This window comes from Heteronotia binoei, chromosome 21, assembly GCF_032191835.1.
Source record: "Heteronotia binoei isolate CCM8104 ecotype False Entrance Well chromosome 21, APGP_CSIRO_Hbin_v1, whole genome shotgun sequence".
Lineage (NCBI taxonomy): Eukaryota > Metazoa > Chordata > Lepidosauria > Squamata > Gekkonidae > Heteronotia > Heteronotia binoei.
The window spans coordinates 52370608-52383262 of NC_083243.1; the positions used below are offsets into that span (position 1 = coordinate 52370608).

The window sequence follows — 12655 nt, forward strand, 5'->3', positions numbered from 1 at the left end:
AATTGTTTTCCCACTCCATCAGTGGCAACCAGATCTATGGAGCAAGGATGTGGAAGTACATAGCTTAATGACATCAGAATCCTGCAGTATGATCAGCTGGGCATCATGAAGCAGAAAAGTGGAACTGGACACAGGGTTGCCATTTTTGGCAGCAGCACTGCATTCTTTGTACACATAGCTCCACCTTCTCATTTTCAGTTCTTGTGCAGGGTGCCAAAATAGACTGATGGAATGGAGGAAATGGAAACTGCTGAAGGACCATTAGGATTGGAGAGGTGATGTCCTCATTAGATCTTTCTCTCCTAACAGAATCTAACCAGGGACTGGAGATCAGCATCCACTGCCCGTGTAATACCTTCCAAGCGAATGGTGACATCTTGGAGAATGTCAACGAAGTGCTGGAGATCAAGTTCAAAGGTGACAAAGGGGAGACTGAAGGGGAAAGCCAATTTTTTTTTCTTTAAAAAATCCTCTTGTTTCAAGTTGTATTGTGGTTGGTGACTATGCATCTGTGAGAGCATAAGGATAGTTTCCTCTTTTTTACAGCACAGATGGAGCAGGTAGATTAGGAGTTCAGGTGAACAAGTGTACAGTGGATGCTTAAACAGGTTTAATAAACATTTTTTATTTGATTTTGCAGAGTTATATTCCACCTTTTCATGTAAATGCGCTCAGGGGAACTGTTGCTTTCTGGTCATGGGGGAACTAGGAGTCATGGGGGAACAACACCCTCACCAAACTACAATCCCCTGGATTCTTTGGGGGAAGCCATGAAAACTAAACTGGTATAAAACAGTTAAAACTTTGCGAGGTGGAGTCCAGCCTTGTGTGTATAGTGCAGAGGCATGAATTATGCAAGGCTGCACAATTACTAAAGTTCTGCAGTCTCTCTCTGTCTCTGGAAAGCTTGGCTCTGAAGCATTCTTGGTCTCACTCTGGTTTCCAGATTGCATGATATGGGCACAGGGAAGCTGGGCAACCTGCCTAAGATGGCACAGGCAGCTAGTGGCTTGGCTAGGCTCAGTTCAGCAGCTGCCTGGCTTGTGGCCCTGAACTGTGGCCACCCATACCCACAGCTTGGTATCTGGGAGATTCCTTCTGCCCTGTGGTGCCAGTAATCTGACATCTCCTCTAAGCCATTCGTCTTTTCCTGCCTGTCTTGGGACTCAAACCAGCAGCAAAAGGAACACATTAACAGTCCCGCCACTAGTTTACAAATGATAAAACAAGTGACCCACAAGATTTCATTTCAGGCTGAGAGCAACCGAGTTTATCCTGGCACGGATGCCCAGTCCTCCCAGAGGAGCCTCACACTGGCCAAGCTGCTGAAATCTTTCCCAAACTGTTCTCCTGTTGCATCTTTTATGGATTCCAGAATTCTTCATTGCAGCAAACATAAGACTTCACAGCTTCCCTTTTCCTCCTCCTACAGGCATTGACAGCGAGGATAGCCATGGGCGTGGGGACTTAGGGAGTCTGAAGAAGCAGAAAGACCTTCATAATCCCCACTTGATTTTGATGATGTTGCCCCCACATAGGCTCGGAAGTCCAGCCATAAGAAGCCAAAGGAAAAAACGAGCACTAGACACCAATTACTGCTTTCGGTAAGCTGGGAACCCCATTCTTTTCCCTATGCTTTGCATTGACTGTCCTCACATTTGCTCTGCAGCAGCCCCTCCTCCCCATCAATCCCTCCCTTCCCTCTTCTCTGCAGTGTGACTGAAAAATATTTTGTCAAGCTTTAGCCACACAAAGGTGGGAGGATGCTGGTCTCCACACTTTGTGACTCACCACAGCAAACACAGAGAAGATGGGCTGCCTATTGTGGCCTGTGAGGTGCTTGGCAGTTTCTCCGTTGTGGCAGGTCTCAGGCAGGCAGCAGAAATGAACATCTTATTGATTTGTTGGTATACTGCAGTATGTAGCTGATAGACTGCATTCAGCTGAGATCACAAATTGTGTGTCTCCTGCCATTTCCCTGGTACATTCCCTTGGCACAGATTCCCTTAGCTCTCAAGGAATACACAATTTATATGACAGCTGTCTCAGGGATATTATATCAGATGTGCAAAGCGGTAGGTGAACAGAAAACCCCAGGAGTGAGATCTGTCCCCTCACCAGCATCTGGTTTGAATTGGGCCTCAATAGCGAAAGCTGTTGGCATCTTTTAGAAAGCCAGTTTTCCTGAGAAGTGGTCTTGCCTGTAATCCAGTGGGTATGCCCCTCCCCCCCTTCATGACCCAAAATGTTCCTTGGAGAGAAGAGCTGCTGACCTAGCCAAGACTAATTCTCAGTCACAGTTGGATTGTGGTGCCTTTTGTGCAGAATTGACTCACACGTAGATTTCTCAGAGGGGCCCACATAACAGAAAAGTGTGGGGTTTTTTAGTGTTATAATTGCTACAGTTATTATTTAGTGTTATAATTATTTAATCAGTTTTCTTCTTGCATTCATAGCTTATATGTTTCCTAAGATGGCTTCCAGCATAGTTTTAAATATAATAATAAAAGAATAATAAAACAAATGTTGAAACACTTAATAAAAAGTAGCCTAAAACAGTAAAGGGCAAAGACTAAAATGTATGAAGCAAAAGATGACATATAAAAACACAACTAAGGACATAACTAAAACAAAAGAGTCACAAACTGAAAGCCCAGGAAAAGTAATTTTTACACCAGATGCCTAGCACTATATAGACCAGCGGTGGCCAATGGTAGCTCTCCAGATGTTTTTTGCCTACAACTCCCATCAGCCCCAGCCATGTTGGCTGCGGCTAATGGGAGTTATAGGCAAAAAACATCTGGAGAGCTACCGTTGGCCACCCCTGAATAGACATAGAGTTATTGTTTTAAAGAGAGGGTTCCACCTGTTGTGGATTGAATGGGGTTAGCATTTACAGAGCATGTTAAGATCTGGGTGCTGCTATTGGCCCAGTCCTGCTATTTTCAAAGAAGAATGGTGTAGCCTGATCTTTCACCATGATGATCCATGCTTATGTAACCTCATGGATTATTGTCGTATGTTCCACGATGGGTTGCCCTTGAAGACAACCTGGAACCCTCAGCTGATACAGAATTTCCCCACAGACACAGCTACTTCTCTGTAATTGGAAAGCATCAGCCTGCTTATTGTCAGGGGCTAGCCAATGGGAAACATTTTGGGGGGCGTCAAGTTGTAGCTGGCTTCAGTGAGCCCACAGGATTTTCAAAGCAAAAACTTTTCAGAGGTGTTTGGTATTGTCCACCTCTGCATAGCAACACTGGGCTTTCTTGGTGGTCTCCCATCCAAATATTAATCAGGGCAGACCCTGCCTAGCTTCCACAATCTGATGAGATCAGGCTAGCCTGGAAACTATTTAGCCCCAATTCTGCAGTCCAAGCTCTGCTCATGACCTGAGTTTGATCCTGGAGGAAGCTGGGTTCAGGGAGCCATATCATGGTTGACTCATCCTTCCATCCTTCCGAGGTCAGTAAAAGGAGTACCCAGCTTGCTGGAGGGAAAGTGTAGATGACTGGGGAAGGCAATGGCAAACCACCCTGTAAAAAATCTGCCATGAAAACATTGTGAAAGTAACATCACCCCAGAGTTGGAAACTACCGGTGCTTGCACAGGGGACTACCTTTACCCTTTTTAAACCTTTAAAACAGCTGCATTGGCTACCAGTTTGTTTCTGAGTCCAAAGTCCTGATTATGACCTTCCAAAGCCTCTTAGGGCCTGGGACCTGCCTTTCTGTCTCTCCCAACCCACATGTCCCCGTGCATCCACTACAGCCCTCAGGCTGCACTTTCTGGCTGTTTCCCCATAGAAGATAAACTGGCTGGCAACAACCAGAGCCCAGCCTTTTCTACTGTAGCTTCAACCTTGTGGATTGAGCTCTGTGTGTGTGGGGGTTGGTGCTGTTGCTAGAAATCTTTGAGCTATTTTATTTGTCAAGGCTTTTGATGGGGTGTTGACTGCAGACCTAGGAGGCAGTAATTGGAGCTTTATTTTGTATTTTCTATGTAAGGATATGTAAGCAGCCTTGAGCCACAAGAAAAGGAGGAATTTATATATATTAAAATAAATGAATGTGTTAGGGAGAAGAACTGAGCTGCTATGTATAAGCCCAAATCCAACAGCATTTCAGCCTGCAAACCTGCCCTTTTAGAGGTAGCCCAATTTTGTCCAGAATCCTTTGTAGCTGTACTGTTGGCTTCCTCTTCATGTCTTAAAAGAAACTGCCCTGGGTTGCCTGGCACTTTGTCCTCTCTTCTCCACATGTACCAAAATGGGATACTTAATGCTGACAGTTCTTGTGTGGGCTGCAATATCAGCTGACATTCCCCTGTGGCATTGTGCTCAGATTGCTGAAATCCGGAATCCTTGCAAGGCAGTGACACAAATTCAATGTCTTTTTCAAAGGCTTCTTGTACCACAGTGGCTTAGTCACACTCTTTTGAGAGGAGGCATCTAGCTTCTCTAGTGTGACATGAACACTTCCCAAAGAGGCTCAGGAGTTCTTCTTTCTCTTATGGTCTTGTCTTCATTTTACAACATGCCCTTTTTTGTTGCAGGAACCTGGAAGAGAACTGCTGTGTGCGCCGTCTCTACATTGACTTCCGGCAAGACCTGGGCTGGAAATGGGTTCATGAGCCCAAGGGGTACTTTGCCAACTTTTGTTCTGGACCATGCCCCTACCTCCGCAGTGCAGACACAACTCACAGCACGGTAGAGCAATCCATGATATTGGCATGATGCAGGAACCTAGGAGTTGGGGGGGGGGCACTGCCAAGTTAATAAACTCATTAAATGGATTTTACTTTTCTAAATGCTTGAGATGTAATTCCAATGAGTGGTTGCCTCCTGAAGAATCTGATACTTTTGATCTCATGCTACCAGACCTGTTCTGTCCTGGCTGACACTTTAAATTGAAATGTCATTTTCCTGGAAAGGAAGAAGGGATTTCCATTTACCTTTCAACAAATTAACCAATGAACAGCCACTTCATTGGAACAGCAGGGGAACACTCACCGAAAGTCTTTTGGAGAAAGAAAATACCTTGCCTGTACACTCATTACAGTGGCAGTGCATACAATACAATGTACCATGTATGCATGATTTTTCTTTCTGTGTGTGCTGAGTGATCTTTATATGGCATTCAGTGTGTGTGATTTAAGCCTCAAATTTATTCAGGTACAGCTCCCCAGTTTGAAAGTGAATGTGTGTCAGCTCATTCTTACAAAGAGATGTAGAATTCCCACCCGCCCAGGCCTTCACATCTCTAGACTGGCATGCTAAAGCAGAAAGGGTGGAATGCACGAGATGTTGTAGCGGTGGGACATGCAAGGAAGGGACAAGGAAGTGTGCAGAATAAAGAAACCAGGGCTCCTGACCAGTGGAACTCTTACACCTGAGCCCTTCCCAATCTCTGAGACTTTTGTAGATGCTGTATACTTGAAGCGTTGCTCCTTGTCCACGTGGCCTGCAAATGTACATGGGCTCAGGATTCTGGTGGTGCCACACATCTGCTTCACAGTTGCACAGCAGACTGCACACTCCATTATGCTGTTAGTCCCTCGCTGCTCCAAGTCCTGCACAGCATTTTAAATTAATGTGGGGTTGAATAGGCATCCTTTTCTGGACTGTCACATTGGCCTGTAGCTGCTGTGCAGTGCATTCTTAAGGAAGAGGAGGCCCCAGTTCTCCTGCAGGTATAGTTCAGCATGTCTTCATGCAGAAGAAGGGAGAAAATCCACAGGAAAACTTCCCGTGGAAACAAGCTCGATAGGATGTTTTTCTTTATGGTCATTTTTCTTTCGGCAGCAGCTGTATAACCCAGCAGGTATACCACTGCGGTCATTATTGCTTGTCCTGAGTATGTTTGTAGGCAACCACCAGAACACTTATTAGCATGGGCAATAACTGCTCCAGCATGTTGGAAAGAATTTCCATTATGGCAGGTAATCTGGTAGAAGGCATCCTCTTTGACAGTGTAGCTGTCATATTGTTCTTGCGGAGATTATTTATTATGTCATTGCAAGAAGTATTACCACCTGTGAAAGCAAAGAAGCAAACTGTATGAGGACAAAATCTGAGTTCAGGAGCTCCATAAAGACCAACAAAATTTTCTGGGGTATAATTTTTTGTGAGTCATAGAACAGAATCATAGAGTTGGTACCTCCAAGGTAATCTAGTTCAACCACTTGCACGGTGCAGGAAACTCACAAATACCTCCCCCCCACACACCCAGTGACACCTGCTCCACACTCAGAAGATGGCCAAAAAACACAAAACACTCCAGGATCCCTGGTCAAACTGGACTGGAGAAAAATTGCTGCCTGACCTCAGAGTGTCAATCAGCATTTCCCCTTGGCGTGTAAGAAAGGACCATGAGAATTAAGCACTGATGCAGTCCTTCCTGCCCTCGGCCTAAGTTCACAGAATCAGCATTGCTGTCAGATGGCCATCTAGCCTCTGTTTAAAAACCTCCAAGGAAGGAGAGCCCACCACCTCCTGAAGAAGCCTGTTCCACTGAGGAACTGCTCTGTCAGGAAGTTCTTCCTAATATTTAGCTGAAAACTCTTTTGATTTAATTTCAACCCATTGGTTCTGGTCCAACCTTCTGGGGCAACAGGAAACAACTTTGCATCATCCTCTATATGACAGCCCTTTAAGTACTTGAAGACAGTGATTGTATCACCTCTCAGTCATCTCTTCTCCAGGCTAAACATACCAAGCTCTCTCGACCATTTCTTGTAGGACTAGATCTCCAGGTTCCTCACCATCTTCATTGCCCTCCTCTGGACACAGTCCAGCTTGTCTATATCCTTAAATTGTGGTACCCCAAACTGAACACTGTACTCTAGGTGAGGCCTAACCAGAGCAGAGTAAAATGATACCATCACTTTGCATGATCTGGGCACTATACTTCTGTCGATACAGCCCAAAATCAACATTTGCCTTTTTATCCACTGCATCACACTGCGGACTCATGTTCAGCGTATGGGCCACTAAAACCCCTAGATCCTTTCTGCACATACTACTGCCAAGACAAATCTCCCCCATCCGATATTTGATTTTTCCTAACTAAATGCAGAACTTTACATTTATCCCTGTTAAAATAAATTTTATTTGTCTTAGCCCAGCTTTCCAGACTGTCAAGATCATCCTGTATCCTGTTTCTGTCTTCCACTGTATTTGCTACCCCTCTCAATTTAGTATCATCTGCATATTTAATAAGCGTTCCTTCTATGCCTTCATCCAAATCATTTATAAAGTTGTTGAACAAAACAGGTCTCAGGACAGATTCTTGAGACACTCCACTTATCACTCCTCTCCAAGAGGATGAGGAACCATTCACAAGCATTCTTTGGGTGTGATCTGCAAGCAGTTCCAGATCCACCTAATTGTAATAAGATCCAAACCACATTTTACCAATTTGTCAAAAAGAATATTATGTGGAACATCAAAAGTGAGTCAAACCTCACTTTGTCAGGATGCTTCACTCTGGAAAACACTGGTGTTCTTGAAAGTGCTACTGAATTTTGTTTTACTACTAAAGATTAACACAGCTACCCTCCCGAAATTTACTATGTACAAATTACACAGTGGTGAAAGAAACATGCCACTGTTGTTTCCTAGACTGTGACATTTAATTGCACATTATAAGCTGTCTATGTGAGTGCAAGTGACTCATTCTAGTATAGAATAGGATCTAGTGCATATAAAGAAGAAGCCTTCTTCTGTCCCAGATTTACAAATCCCAATAGCAGAAATTGGCAAATCCTCCTAGTTCTGTTGCGTCATTGTTTCTCAGTTGTGTTGTTGTCCTGGCCTTCCATTCTTCTTTTTAAAATTTTAGAATGTCAGTGTGGTACAGTGGTTAGTGTTTAACATCTGGAGAGCTGGGTTTGAATTCCCACTCTGCCATGGAAGCTTGCTGGGTGACCTTGGGCTAGTCATACACTCTCAGTCTAACCTCCCTCACAGGGTTGTGGGGAGGATAAAACAGAGGAGAGCATGATTTAAGAAGCTTTGGTGTATATATGAATATTTTATTTCATTATTGGAGATGATATTTTGGCTGCAACCCCAAGAACAATTGCTTGGGAGTAAGCTCCATTAAATAAAATAGGGCTGACTTTCAAGTGGAGCTGCTTAGGTTTGCTCCCTTCATGTGCGTTTGACTCCCTGAGTTACATGGGTGTGTGAACATGCTCATTTGGCTTAGGAGAGAGGGATGGCACAAAATGCTGGTCTCCAGCATTTGTTGTCTTATGTGCATCCTGGCATTGCACTTAGAGATGGTGAATGAATGCATAATCACACACATATTCAATAATAATTGTTCAGCGGATGGATCAGATTCAGTGGAGAAGTTCTAGGGCAGAGAATTTCAAGAGTACGCAGCATAATGCATTATGCTGAACACGTGAAGGTAGCCAGGGAGGCTATAAGAAGAAGGCAGGGTTCTGAAGAGCCTCCGATTCAGAAAGCCACAGATGATGTTCTTTCTGGCTGTAACATGGCCAAGAGGCTTGAAAGATGGGCGAGGGTTGGAAATTCAGGTGAAAATGAAAGATGATTAATGCTCCAAGAAAAAAACACATTAAATGGCACCAAATCCTGCACCCCAATTTCTCTGAGCTTATGCAAAGGGCAAGACTTTGGGTGCACACAAACTAAATAATGTGTTTTGCAACTGGATTTTTACTGTGTAAAAATGGCAAAATTCACTTGCAAACAGTTGCTGTGTAAAAGCACCCTTTGTCATAGAGAAAAAACATCCTGTGAGTTTCCTTGATACAGTTCAGCAAAAAAATCCCACTACTTAAACTGAGTTCTCCAGAAACAGAGCTTTGATTACCAGTCCAGGGGCTGGAGGAGGAAGTCGGTATACTTAAAGACACAGATTTTTAAAAAGGAAACAGACGAGTGAGGAACCATTAGGAGGAGAAAAGGGTGGCAAGTAGAAAGCTCTTCACAATGAAGGTGCTCTGGCACAGGAGGGGTTGCGAGGACCCCACCCCAACTTCCTGTCCTGGTGCCTCAACTCAGGGGCCCCCAGCCTCCCCCCCCCCCCCCCCCGCTGCCATCCCTGCAATATAAATTGCATTTGAAGGGCACCACGAAGCAGCCTGGGTGCAGCCCCTTTATATGGCACAGGAGAGGCAGCAGCTGTTCCTGGACACCCCTTCTACGCAATTTGAATCACTGGAGAGGGAAGTCAGGGGCTCTGGGTCGCGCATCCTGAGTTGCAACAGCTGGAAGGGAGCTGCTAAGTGCCCCTAATCATTATACATGCTCCCCTCCTCCCAAATCTAAAAATCCTTGCTACAGGCCTGCTCTGGGAAACTGCAAAAAACTGAGTAATTAAAAGCTAACCATTGTGAGGTCCACAACCTTGCCTTGCAAGACTTCTGGGTTTGAGGGCGAGAAGTTGGGCATTAAAGGGGTACCTTCATGGTCATGACAAGGCAACCTTTTGTTGCAGTATATACTACAGAAACAGTGATGAGAGTTTTGACTCATCATCCGTTCACACTAAAGCCAAATGGCTGTGGGGCCCTTTTGCATAGATGAAAGAAGATTAAGATTCTTTACCCTCTGAACTACCACCAGCACCACCCCTTTTGTGAAATGCAGCAGACTCCAGGGAGGAACACATTAGGAACCCTAAGATGCTTGCAGGGTGGTTCAAGTAGAGGCAGAAGAATTCCTCAGAGATCCTCTCTAACAAGCTGTTCCTTCTCCCTCCCTCCCTCCCGTAAAAATAGTATGTGGGATGGAGCAGTGAGAGACCTCACGAGCTTTGTAGAGGATTCAAAAAGCTGGGAAGGGAATGTAGATATTTGAGAGGGACTGGATTGAATCCAGCATGATCTGGAGATTCTGGCCAAAGCTAGCTGGTTTTTTTCCCCAGCTGTTTTTCTTGAAGCTCAAACAGGGTCACAGGGTGGTTAGTTACGCCCAGGTTTTTGTGTGTGCATTTTAAAAGCAGAGCATGCAAGATAATTGGTTGTGCCAGGGCAGCACTGAGATTTGGATGCTCTGTGACAGTCCTAGTGGTTGCTCCTTAAGGCTGGGCCTTGCACATCTGCTCCAAAAAAATTTTATTATAAAATATTGGACAGTGGTAGTAAAACAGGTATGACAAGTTAGAACTGTTAAGTTGTGTAGTTTTGGATTGCTTGCATGTTTTCTAGCTGACAGCAATCCTTTTTTGGTCTGTAGCCCATGGCCCTTGCTGAACTGATGGTTTGCTTTTTCTCAGGTGCTTGGCCTGTATAATACGCTGAATCCAGAAGCATCTGCCTCCCCCTGCTGTGTGCCCCAGGACCTGGAGCCTCTCACCATCTTGTACTACATTGGAAGGACACCCAAAGTGGAGCAGCTGTCCAATATGGTGGTGAAATCCTGCAAGTGTAGCTGAAAGGGAATCAGCACCATCAGTAGCTGAGGAACTGCGATGATTCACCCTCTGCTCACTGAGCAAAACAAAACAATGCAGAACTTGTGTCAGGAGGGCACTGCGGTCTGGTCCTCCCAGTCTGCAATCTAGGACAATGACCAATTTTTATGGCAGTTTAAAAAAAATCAACACCTCTCTGCCTTACTGGCTTTGTCACCTTTTCTCTGGGAGTTTCTTTGACAACATGGATGCTTAAGGAAGTGAACACATGTACAAGCTAGATGTATCAACCAAATGAGGAGACATACATTCAAGGAGGCAAGCATGGATGGGGCTATGGACAGAGAAGAGAGGAAAGGAGCCTTTTTGTCCTACCACTAGCTTTCCTGGAGGCCAGCTTTTTTTCTAGAGTGAGGATTTCCTTTTGAAGGAACAGTCTCATATTTTCTCAGAAACCAGACTGATGTCCATCTTAAAAGGAGTCACTGGTTGCTTTAGAACTGGGATCCAGCTTTAGAAGCTTTATACCATTCTGCAGAGTGTGGGTTCAGCAGCCTGCTGCTCAAAACGAACAGCTTCATTCCCACACAGAAATTGTAGAAATGCAGTTTATTCCTCCTCATGAAGCTCCTGCTTCTGGAGTTGGTGAGCAGCCTTGCTCCTATACACAACTCATTATTTCGACAATAATCTTCAAAGAATCCTGTATTTGCTGTGGTGGTTGAAGTATTATAAGGAAATCTGCACATCTCTTGCACAAGAACCTGGCCCAGGCTACACCTGCCAAGGTTTTATTAAAAGTATTAATCGCAAATATTGTAAAAAAAATAAATATTTTTTGGAAATTGGAATTTTCTATTTAAGTATATATTGATTGGTAAAAATGTGGATGAGTTAGCATTTGAGAGAGATCATTATCAGTTGCAGAGTAACCAAAGGGTTTGCTCAAACTTGAGTCACATGTGGGAAGCCTGCTGAACGGAACCAGTTCCTGTAATGTATTTCGACAGGTTTACGCTCAGAACAAAGTGGCTGATTAATCAAGGAGCTTGGCTGAACTTGTGCTGCTTACCTTAACATTCAGTTGGCGATTTTTCCCTTCTCATAGAGCCCCTTCTGAACGACTTTACAGAATTACTTTCATCCATGAGATGAAAGTGTTTCCTTCAGTCATATTCTGACAGGCCAGGGTGAGTGTGAGAATCCTCTTATGAAGCAGTTTTAGGTCAAGTCAGACCACTGGTCCTTTTATCCCAGTGCTTGCTACTGTGACTGGCAGCACTTTTCTAAAGATGGGGGAAAGGGCCTTTTCCCACAGTCCATGAAGATCAAAAAGGAGAGACATACTTTTAATAGGTAACAACAGCACTATCCAAGATCCTTTTAATTGGTAAGGCAAGGGATTGAACCTGTGACCTTCATATGCTCCCAACTGAGCTACAGCACAAGCAAGTACTAAGAGGGAGTCCTATTCCAACCATCCTGCTTCTCCAGCTCTCAACGTTTGTTTTACTAAGGAGCTGTGACTAGAATAACCCAGTCAAGAGTTTGCCTTTCTCTGCCAGCACGGTATCTTGGCCTCTCTGGTCCTATAAGACTTTCAGGTCCAGAACCTGCAAGATCCAAATTTAATAGGGTGCTCAGTAGAGGGGGAGGGGGAAATCAGGGATGGATTTCCCATAGCAGCAGCACCCAACACTATTTTCACTCCCATGCCATGATGAAAGGTATAAAGAGAGAGCTGGGGATTGGCCTTACATCCACTTGTATTCCAGCTTTTCTTAGCCACCCCACCTTTTTTTGGCTAACCATTCATACCCTTCTAAAGTTCTTTTCCAGCCTCACTTGCTGTGTGGCCAGTCCTTTTGACATCTCTGTGCACCTCTAACCTACCATTTCCTTTGTGGGTCATTTTTAACTTCACCAAGAACATAACAGCAGCCCTGCTGGATCAGACCAACGGTTCATCTAGCCCAGCATCCTGTCTCACACAGTGGCCAAACAGTTACCCTGGAGAGCCAACAAAAGTGTATAGACACCAAGGCCTTCCCCTGCTGTTGTCTCCTGATTCTGGGATTTAGGTGCCCCTGAATGTGGATGTTCTTCTCTGTCACCATGGCTAGTAGTCATTGATAGTCTTATCCTCTATGACAGGGGTGGCCAATGGTAGCTCTCTGGATGTTTTTTTTTTGCCTACAACTCCCATCAGCCCCAGCCAGCATGCCCAATGGCTGGGGTTGATGGGAGTTGTAGACAAAAACATC

General features: G+C 44.6%; 1 protein-coding gene across 1 annotated transcript in view; it reads left to right on the forward strand.

Moving 5' to 3' along the window:
* Positions 1–11242, forward strand: part of TGFB3 (transforming growth factor beta 3) — a 44784-nt gene extending 33542 nt beyond the window's left edge. The window contains exons 4-7 of the mRNA XM_060262218.1: positions 310–417; positions 1433–1604; positions 4555–4708; positions 10254–11242. Of these exons, the coding sequence (XP_060118201.1) occupies positions 310–417; positions 1433–1604; positions 4555–4708; positions 10254–10412 (593 nt within the window). The 3' untranslated portion in view covers positions 10413–11242. The remainder of the gene's footprint in view (positions 1–309; positions 418–1432; positions 1605–4554; positions 4709–10253) is intronic.
* Positions 11243–12655: the final 1413 nt, after the last annotated feature.